The 10,675-nt window shown below is 42.3% G+C and overlaps 1 protein-coding gene across 1 annotated transcript in view; it reads left to right on the forward strand.

The window, feature by feature from the left end:
• The window catches only part of hecw1a (HECT, C2 and WW domain containing E3 ubiquitin protein ligase 1a), a gene marked incomplete at its 5' end in the record, with an annotated part of 69,631 nt that overhangs the window by 55,121 nt on the left and 3,835 nt on the right, over positions 1-10,675 (forward strand). The window contains 4 exons of the mRNA XM_081352120.1: positions 1,327-1,456; positions 2,146-2,292; positions 2,400-2,514; positions 8,586-8,784. Of these exons, the coding sequence (XP_081208246.1) occupies positions 1,327-1,456; positions 2,146-2,292; positions 2,400-2,514; positions 8,586-8,784 (591 nt within the window). The remainder of the gene's footprint in view (positions 1-1,326; positions 1,457-2,145; positions 2,293-2,399; positions 2,515-8,585; positions 8,785-10,675) is intronic.

Raw genomic sequence — 10,675 nt, forward strand, 5'->3', positions numbered from 1 at the left:
ATAGCAACAGGTAGCGCCAGTAGCTCACCGAGTGAAACCATTTGACGTCATCGACCCAGAATGCATTGCGTACCAAAAATGGCACCCCCCATTGTCCAAAATTTATACAAAACGATGGATTTTTTTAACCCTTGTGTTATGTTGCGGGTCAATTTGACCGGCATATTTTAACGCTCTAAGGCAACTGTACGAACCCAAAATAATACAATTTCTTGGTTATATTTTGTTATTATTTTTTTTACTACCTTATGAAGCTAAAAAATGAGGTTTTCCACACTTATTTCAATGCAGAAAAATATTTTGTCAGCCACAGATGGTAAAAATTACCTATCATTTATTTTTTCAAGCTACCTGAAATAATATTAAACCTTTTTTTTTTTTGATATTTTGTGACTTTTTCACATTTATCATCATGAACATGCATGCAAAGTTTCAACATGCTGGTGTTTTTTTTTTGACATATACAAACAAAATTACTATTTTGTGATTACGTTTAAAATTACGTTTGTGATGTTCGCAGGTCAATTTGACCATCATAGGCAGCTATTCAAAAGCAACTGTACAGACACAAAATAAAAACATTTATTTTATGTATGTCAGGGCATCAACTCCAGTTCTAAAGTGTAAGTGTATCTAAAAGTGCTCTAACCCAAACCAAACACACTTGAAAAAGCTAAATCATGGTGTTCAGAATTAATTGCAAATTACAAATGAAAATCTTTGTCAGACACAGATAGTAAAATAAGCTCTCATTTATATATTCAAGATATCTGAAATATCTTGAGACTTCGACATAGACAGCAGGAAAAATGTGCTCAGATTAATTGATTAATTGTTCAGTTATGATGTTCTAAGCAAAAAAAAAAAAAAAAAAAAAAAATAATTTATATGCGAAACAAGTCAGCATACTGTTTATTTTTTTTTTCAAATTTTGTCAAAACAACAGTTTTAAAAAATGGTTAAAAAACATTTTCATTAAATCATATCTTCAGATATTTATTTTTTTAAATATTTCACAAATGTTGATATTAAAAGTTTACAGTTTGTACCTGAATCTTTGTTGTTTTTCATAGTGTGATTTTTGAGGAATTGTATTGAATCCAATTAGGGTCAATTTGACCCTAACCATACGGGGAGTGCACAGAATTCCAACATAACACAAGGGTTAAATAACGTTAATCTTTCCTGGGTTTTCTACTATATATTTCAATAAGAGACATCATTTACATTAGATTAAGCCATACAAGTCTTAATACCCGGGGTTCACTTTCAGCAGAGTTTAGAATGATGACGTTTGATTGGATGTATGTGTTATATGGTCCATAGAGTGACAGATTTGAGTGATTTGGAATTCCTGGATGAGGAGTTCCACCAGAGCTTACAATGGATGAAGGACAACGACATCACTGACATCCTGGATCTAACGTTTACCGTCAACGAGGAGGTCTTTGGACAGGTGCTGGATAATTCAGTCTGTTTTTAAAGCACATTGAAGGTTTTTCATGTGTATAAATGATAATGATCACTGATCAGTACTGAAGAAACTTGAGATTTGAGTCTCGCTCTCAGGCATCTCCATTACTTACCGCAAACCAAACCTGGTCACCAGTTGTACTAAAGGTGTAAAGGATGGCACGTCGGGGTCACCAAAACAAACCAAACCACGTGTTTACACTAGTGTTTTTCAATCCCAGTGGGGGCTCCAGGACCAGAAACACAGGTTTATGCTCTTCGGTAGTTGTTACTTCAAGTTGATCTGCTCAGTACTTCAGGGGGGTGTCCATTCTTGCTCCTTCACTGTCCTCCAGAGTTTAGCTCTAACCCTAATTAAACTCATCTGAACCAGCTAATCAAGATTCACTAGAAACGTCCAGTGTTTAGGCAAGTTGGAGCTAAACTGCAGGACATTGGCCCTCTTGGAGCATGTTTGGACAACCCTGGCTTACTTATGGTTACTTATATTAATCTGGGATAAATGTTTTAACATTACAGAATGACACACTTCACCTTTAGAACAAAAAGGTGACTGAGGGTGCATCAGTGCTTTTTAACCTGCAATGTCTCTAATACTTTGAATTATAGACATTATTTCTGCTGCAACAAAGGTTTGTCCCAACTCTTCAAACTCTTTACGTTGTTTGACAGGTGACGGAGAGGGAACTGAAGTCGGGCGGCTCCAGTATCCAAGTGACAGAGAAGAACAAGAAGGAATACATTGAGCGAATGGCAAGATGGAGGGTGGAGAGGGGGGTTATGCAGCAGACCGAAGCCCTTGTAAGAGGTTTCTATGAGGTACGTCAGCTTGAATAGTAGCCAGTCTACACAAAGGTTTGGTGAAACGAGTATTTACTAATCAGATTCAGATATTTGAATGTCAGATGTACCTTTTAACGATGCAGGTCGTAGACTCCCGTCTGGTTTCAGTGTTCGATGCTCGGGAGATGGAGTTGGTCATTGCAGGAACGGCTGAGATCGATTTGAACGACTGGCGATCCAACACAGAATATAGAGGAGGTGAGCAGATTCCTACTATGGGCCCTATTTTAACGATCTGAAACACAAGTATCAAGCGCGAAACGCAAGTAACTTTGTGGGCGGGTCTCGGGCGCTGTTGCTATTATACCGGCGGGATAAATGACTCTTGCGCCCGACGCAAATCTAAAATGTGTTGGTCTGAAGTCGCTTCATTACTCATAGGTGTGGTTTGGGCGTAACGTGAAATAAACCAATCAGAGCGAGATCTCACATTCCCTTTAAGAGCAGGCGCGCTTGTCCATGGCGGATTGCTATTATAACGGCGGATTTGCCAGGAGTGGATCACAGCCGAGGAGACCGACGCTCTCGTCAGGGCCGTAAAACACAGAGAAGTGACTTTGGGGATGGAGAAACACACCCAGATTAGCTTCGGTTAAACAGGCGTATAATTATTTGGGTAAATGTGTAAGCTAGATTTATGCATATTTTTTCACATCTTAATGGACACAACAATGATTTCCCTCGTGTGTTACTATTGTTCCTTTTAATAATGTATGATTTGCAAAAATGAAAACTGCTGCTTCTGTGTAGATAGATGAGAGAAGCAAAGTGTGTGTGCGTTGTGCTCACGCTACATTATGGCCTAGCATGCGCCCTCAAAATAGCATATGAATAACATGTGCAACACGCCACTGACTTTAGACGAGGTTTCTCCTGGTCAGTGGCGGAACTGTTTTCTGAAACTGCAAAATAGCACCAGGGAACGTTTGCGCCGGAACACGCCTCCTCTTTTCCCTGAACCGCCCCCGGGAGCACAAGTTCATTCCCTAGTTTACTGACGTGCGTCTGTGGAGGGAAAAGTCCGCTGTGCGTCGGGTGCAAAATAGGAATGACACATGCGTCGCTGTACAAAGTCAATTGTGCTGGGTGCAAGATAGGGCCCTATGTCTTTAAAAATTCACAAAATGACATGGGAACTACTCTGTCAACAGTAGGTAATATTGTCAATATAGCTCCAGAAATGCTCAAAACTATCCATAAATCATTAAATACTGGAGACAATTTTCACATGGTCTTCATTAGTGATTAGACGCTTGATTGCTCAGGCTTATCATTTGTTTCATGTGAAGTGGTTTCACTTTTCTTTTAGGTCCTCTGCTGTGAATTACTATGGAGGGTCAATAGTATTTTACCCCACCGCAAATGCCAAAACAAGTATCCCATCTGTTTAGATTGCAGTTCATTACTTAGAACGGAGCTGTTGACATTGAAAGCATAACGGGTGAGCCCTGTAGAATTTCATATAACCCTGCGGTGTTGTGGTTTCACAGTGTCGAGATGACCTCACTTGAAGCTCTGGAGTCTTCTGTTGACTTTTCCTGCACAGCCTATGCACATTCAGATAGAGACCCTTGAAGGGCCTCTTTAAGTAGGACACATTCTCTTTTCTTCTTATACTTTACATAATTTAAGTGAGATTGTTTCAACCAAACTCTGAGTTAGTTTCCTTAATGGTTCACAGAATGTATTATGACAAGGTCAGTAAAGACGAAATTGTCTTGACTATATTCGCTATTGGGAAGGATAACAAAACGACTACTTTACCCAATATTTGCGTGTACTATTTATAATAATGCTTTTTAGAGTGCCATTGTTAGCTTAGTAACATGCTAAAATTATACTCCATTGCAGGGGTGTCCAGTCCTGCTCCTGAAGGGCCACTGCTGGAGTTTATCTCCAGCCCTAACTAAAAAGACTGTTACCAGCTAATTAAGGTCTTCAGGGCTGTGTCCGAAATCGCTTCCCACAGTAGACAGCTTACTACTAGATTTTGGACAAAGCTTTATAGTGCACTGGACATCCACATATTGGTCTTTAAATGTGAAGTATGCAAGATTTTTTTTTATGTTAAATAAATTATCTTAACCCAGTTTATTGTTCATTGACTACTATTAGTATCTCACCCCAAAAGTGTAAACATTGAGCCCTCCAGGCATTGAGAGCCCTCCGCTCAGATCTGTCTATCTCTTTTCAGCTCAACCAATAATGAGAGTTTGGGGCGTGGCTACTGTAGCAGACAGAGTTCGGGGCGTGGCTACTGTAGCAGGTTTAGAGATTGGGGAATGGCTACTGTAGTAAGCTGAGAGATTGGGGCGTGGCTACTGTAGTAAGCTGAGAGATTGGGGCGTGGCTACTGTAGTAAGCTGAGAGATTGGGGAGTGGCTACTGTAGTAAGCTGAGAGATTGGGGAGTGGCTACTGTAGTAAGCTGAGAGATTGGGGAGTGGCTACTGTAGTAAGCTGAGAGATTGGGGCGTGGCTACTGTAGTAAGCTGAGAGATTGGGGCGTGGCTACTGTAGTAAGCTGAGAGATTGGGGAGTGGCTACTGTAGTAAGCTGAGAGATTGGGGAGTGGCTACTGTAGTAAGCTGAGAGATTGGGGAGTGGCTTAGAGCCCTGCATTTCAGCCCGAGCCCGACGGGCCCCGACTTTTTTATGCCACTAGGGCATTCGGGCCAATTTTCACGTCATAGTTCACATGCGGGCCGGGCCTCGGGCCTTTTTTGAGTTATCCTTCTTTTTATATTTTTAGACATTAATAAAAAAATATATGAGAAGTTGACGTCAACGATAGAAAAACAAACATAGAAAGACATTTAATAACCTCATAACTTTCATAATCTTATAATCACACTGACATATGATTGACATGACAGTCGCACGCACACACACACACACAGAAGGTTTCCCGTCAGCGGAACCGACGATTCACCTCATGTGCAAATAATGGAGAATATTAAGAGAAAAATCGCAAGTGATAGAAGAGAGGACTGGGTTAAAATCTTCCACTGTGGATGCTATTCTTTTTCTCCGCGATGCTCTGTAAAAGACTGTTCTAACTTTTCGTTTGATTGGACTTTATTTTCGTTTAACTGTTGGAAACTACTAATGTTTTTCGTTTTTCGTTCGATTGGACTTTATTTTCGTTTAACTGTTGGAAACTACTGGAAAAAAGAATGGCCATGTTCTGTGGTGCATTTTTGAGGTAAGATAACCTGCAAGTTTGTTTTTGATTCATTTAATTTAATTTGTTTAGATTGACTATTGCTCATTTCGTTTGCGAGCGCTGTTGCGAGCAGCCAGTATTTAAAAAAAAAATTACTCACTGTGGTTTAATAAATAAACATTAAACTAACTGTCTGTGTGATATGCTTGAAGTGTTTTATGTCTATGGATTTTATTGTAGCTAAGTAAAGTATTAGCGTTGATTTGAGAGGCTAAATTGATCAAACATGTTTTACTCGCTGTTGGCTCGGCTTGCTTGGCCGTCTTTTTTTTTTAAATGCTTCAAACATTTGTCTAAATTAGCTTAATAAAGAAATGAAATGAAAAGAAAAGAAACATAACTAACAAAACAGACATATTTTAATGGCAGTCTGCCGATGTAAAAAAAAAAAAAAAAAAAATACGGGCTCGGGTCGGACTCGGGCTGATAATTCTAATGAGCTGTCGGACACGGGTCGGGCTAGGGCCTGAGCGTCTCGGGCCAGGGCCGGGCTCGGGCCTAGATTTGAGGCCCGTGCAGGGCTCTAGAGTGGCTACTGTAGCAAGCTGAGAGATTGGGGCGTGGCTACTGTAGCAAGCTGAGTGATTGGGGAGTGGCTACTGTAGCAAGCTGAGTGATTGGGGAGTGGCTACTGTAGCAAGCTGAGTGATTGGGGAGTGGCTACTGTAGCAAGCTGAGTGATTGGGGAGTGGCTACTGTAGCAAGCTGAGTGATTGGGGAGTGGCTACTGTAGCAAGCTGAGTGATTGGGGCGTGGCTACTGTAGCAAGCTGAGTGATTGGGGAGTGGCTACTGTAGCAAGCTGAGTGATTGGGGAGTGGCTACTGTAGCAAGCTGAGTGATTGGGGAGTGGCTACTGTAGCAAGCTGAGTGATTGGGGAGTGGCTACTGTAGCAAGCTGAGTGATTGGGGAGTGGCTACTGTAGCAAGCTGAGTGATTGGGGAGTGGCTACTGTAGCAAGCTGAGTGATTGGGGAGTGGCTACTGTAGCAAGCTGAGTGATTGGGGAGTGGCTACTCTAGCAGACAGAGATTGGGGTGTGGTTACTGTAGCAAGCTGAGTGATTGGGGAGTGACTACTGTAGCAAGCTGGGGGATTGGGACGTAACTACTGTAGCAGACAGAGATTGGGGAGTGGCTACTGTAGCAAGCTGAGTGATTGGGGCGTGGCTACTGTAGCAGGTTTAGAGATTGGGGAGTGGCTACTGTAGCAAGCTGAGTGATTGGGGAGTGGCTACTGTAGCAAGCTGAGTGATTGGGGAGTGGCTACTGTAGCAAGCTGAGTGATTGGGGAGTGGCTACTGTAGCAAGCTGAGTGATTGGGGAGTGGCTACTGTAGCAGACAGAGATTGGGGTGTGGTTACTGTAGCAAGCTGAGTGATTGGGGAGTGACTACTGTAGCAAGCTGAGTGATTGGGGAGTGGCTACTGTAGCAAGCTGAGTGATTGGGGAGTGGCTACTGTAGCAAGCTGAGTGATTGGGGAGTGGCTACTGTAGCAGACAGAGATTGGGGTGTGGTTACTGTAGCAAGCTGAGTGATTGGGGAGTGGCTACTGTAGCAAGCTGAGTGATTGGGGAGTGGCTACTGTAGCAAGCTGAGTGATTGGGGAGTGGCTACTGTAGCAAGCTGAGTGATTGGGGAGTGGCTACTCTAGCAGACAGAGATTGGGGTGTGGTTACTGTAGCAAGCTGAGTGATTGGGGAGTGGCTACTGTAGCAGACAGAGATTGGGGTGTGGTTACTGTAGCAAGCTGAGTGATTGGGGAGTGGCTACTGTAGCAAGCTGAGTGATTGGGGAGTGGCTACTGTAGCAAGCTGAGTGATTGGGGAGTGGCTACTGTAGCAAGCTGAGTGATTGGGGAGTGGCTACTCTAGCAGACAGAGATTGGGGTGTGGTTACTGTAGCAAGCTGAGTGATTGGGGAGTGACTACTGTAGCAAGCTGGGGGATTGGGACGTAACTACTGTAGCAGACAGAGATTGGGGAGTGGCTACTGTAGCAAGCTGAGTGATTGGGGCGTGGCTACTGTAGCAGGTTTAGAGATTGGGGAGTGGCTACTGTAGCAAGCTGGGGGATTGGGACGTGGCTACTGTAGCAGACAGAGATTGGGGAGTGGCTACTGTTACAAGCTGAGTGATTGGGGCGTGGCTACTGTAGCAGGTTTAGAGATTGGGGAGTGGCTACTATAGCAAGCTGAGAGATTGGGGTGTGGCTACTGTAGCAGACAGAGATTGGGGAGTGGCTACTGTAGCAAGCTGAGTGATTGGGGCGTGGCTACTGTAGCAGGTTTAGAGATTGGGGAGTGGCTACTATAGCAAGCTGAGAGATTGGGGTGTGGCTACTGTAGCAGACAGAGATTGGGGAGTGGCTACTGTAGCAAGCTGAGTGATTGGGGCGTGGCTACTGTAGCAGGTTTAGAGATTGGGGAGTGGCTACTATAGCAAGCTGAGAGATTGGGGTGTGGCTACTGTAGCAAGCTGAGAGATTGGGGAGTGGCTACTATAGCAAGCTGAGAGATTGGGGTGTGGCTACTGTAGCAAGCTGAGAGATTGGGGCGTGGCTACTGTAGCAAGATGAGAGATTGGGGCGTGGCTACTGTAGTAAGATGAGAGATTGGGGCGTGGCTACTGTAGTAAGATGAGAGATTGGGGCGTGGCTACTGTAGTAAGATGAGAGATTGGGGCGTGGCTACTGTAGCAGGCGGGGCCAGAGGATGTTTACTTAGTGGGGGACCATGACTGACGCGTTACATGTGAAAAGACATTCAGCGTTGGTTACAGAAGTGCAAGCCAAAATTAATTGCATTTAGACATTCAAAGATTAAACAGGTCATGAACATGTCAAAGTGAACGGGGCATTGGGATGAAACACGCTGCAATAACATTCTACCTCAGTACAACATCATCATGCACCTGGGCCATAAAGGGCCATTTGCAAAGTGGTTTGAAAATGTGGCATTATTTATGCAATTCTTCTAGGTGCCACTAGTGTCACATAAACTACACACATCACCTTAAACTTTACTGGTATCTCTGTGAACCTCCAGGTTACCATGATGGACACATTGTGATGCGCTGGTTCTGGGCCGCGGTGGAGCGCTTCAATAATGAGCAGAGGCTGCGTTTGCTCCAGTTCGTGACGGGCACGTCCAGTGTCCCCTATGAGGGATTCGCAGCGCTGAGGGGGAGCAACGGCCTGAGGCGCTTCTGCATCGAGAAGTGGGGAAAGATAACCTCTCTGCCAAGGTATACACGGCATGAGATACTACATAACCAGGGTTTGAAATTAACACCTGTGGCGGGAAACGCTGTAAATCACTGGCCAATTTGGCGTGTTACTTATTATGTTTAGACACTTTGCTGGCGAAGTTTGTGTAAGACAAATCTGCACAAAAAAAATACTCGTTAATCATCATGATATATTAAATACAGTGTATTGCACAGAATCTGCTCATATCTGGCTTACCTGAACATGAACGTCACTACACAACAAATAACGGCGTGCTTGTTCATTTGCATTGAAGCAATAGCGAAGATTAAAAAGCATTTGGATAACAGAAAATACATTGTTATTTTCCAACATCCTACATTTTTTTTTATTTTCTTAATAAAAAGAGAGGAGATGCTGGATGATGTTTGAATAAGAAATGAATGTATGAAAACCAAATTTTAATATATATATGACATAGTTAATTTGGGTCATTTCTTTCTTTTTTGGGGGGGCTAGTAGAAGTTCTGAATGGCCGGCGAGTGAAAAAGTAAATTTCAAACCCTGTTCCTAACCAATTGTTAAGTCTGACATGAAACTTGTCTCCATTTCTGGGTCCAAATGCTAAAAACCTAACAGCAAACAACAAATGGATCTAATATACATTCACAGTGTTCTGTAGTACTACCGAAAAATCATAATCCTAACCTTTAGAATGAGATGTTCTCATTCCAGATACAAAAATGTTTATATGCCTCTTTAAAGATGATGTTTTTAATATTATTGGTCTGTTGAGAAGATTTTAAAATGTGCATATTTTGCTAAAAGTTTGTTTTGTCAACTTTTCAGAGCACATTACCATTTAGACGACTAGCATATGTGTTTTATTAGAGATGCTACACAGAAAGGCTCAGGATCTCAGAGACCTGGGCGGAATATTAAAAACCAAAGGATTTTTGCCATTACATTCCTCATAGCTTACATTTCATGGAAAGAATATTATTTCTCATTTTAAAACAAGAATTGATTGAAGGAGTGCTTTTAAATCCTTACATTTCCATTTATATTTGACTGTCGTACTTCTTTCTCATGTGAAAAGAAACAAATGAGAGACGTGAAATGAAAAGCACAGAGCTTAACGGGTTAGTTCCCCCAAAAATGAAATTCTGCCTTTCGTTCGAAAAGACTTTCGTTCATCTTTGGAACACAAATTTATATTTAAAAAATTATATTTTTGATTCCATCTGAGAGCTGTCTCACTCCTTCATAGACTGCTAGGTAATTGCATCTGCCGGCCCAGAAAAGTTAGTAAAGACATTGTTAAAATTGTCCAAGTGACTACAGTGGCTCAACCTTAAGTTTATCAAGCGACGAGAATACTTTGTGTATTTGAGTGAGTTCACGAGACGCGTGCTCGAGAACTGAGAAGACGACGCTCACGATCATGTGATGGGAAAGTGTGAAAGGTAAGCCATTCGATTTGCGGCATTGGTAAGGCACTTTTACGTTTTCTCGTTGGTTTCTCACGATTCGGACATCTAGGAAATGCACACTTTAGAACCGTATTAAACATCGAAACCCTTCTGCGTCATCTTCTCAGCTCTCGCGCATGCGTCTCGTGAACTCACTCAGAGAAACACACGGAGGAAAATGAAGAGTTGAATAAAGTTGTTATTTATTTTTTTTTTTTTGCACACAAAAAGTATTCTCGTCGCTTGATAAACTTAAGATTGAGCCACTGTAGTCACTTTGACTATTTTAATGATGTCTTTACCAACTTTTCTGGGATGGCAGATCTCGATTACCTAGAAGCCTATATGGAGGAGTGATCCAGCTCTCAGATTTAATCAAAAATATCTTAATTTGTGTTCTGAAGATGAATGAAAGTCTTACGGGGTTGAACAACATGAGGGCGAGTAATTACTGACA

This window comes from Scardinius erythrophthalmus (genome assembly GCF_964197995.2).
Source record: "Scardinius erythrophthalmus genome assembly, chromosome: 22".
Classification (NCBI taxonomy): Eukaryota; Metazoa; Chordata; class Actinopteri; order Cypriniformes; family Leuciscidae; genus Scardinius; species Scardinius erythrophthalmus.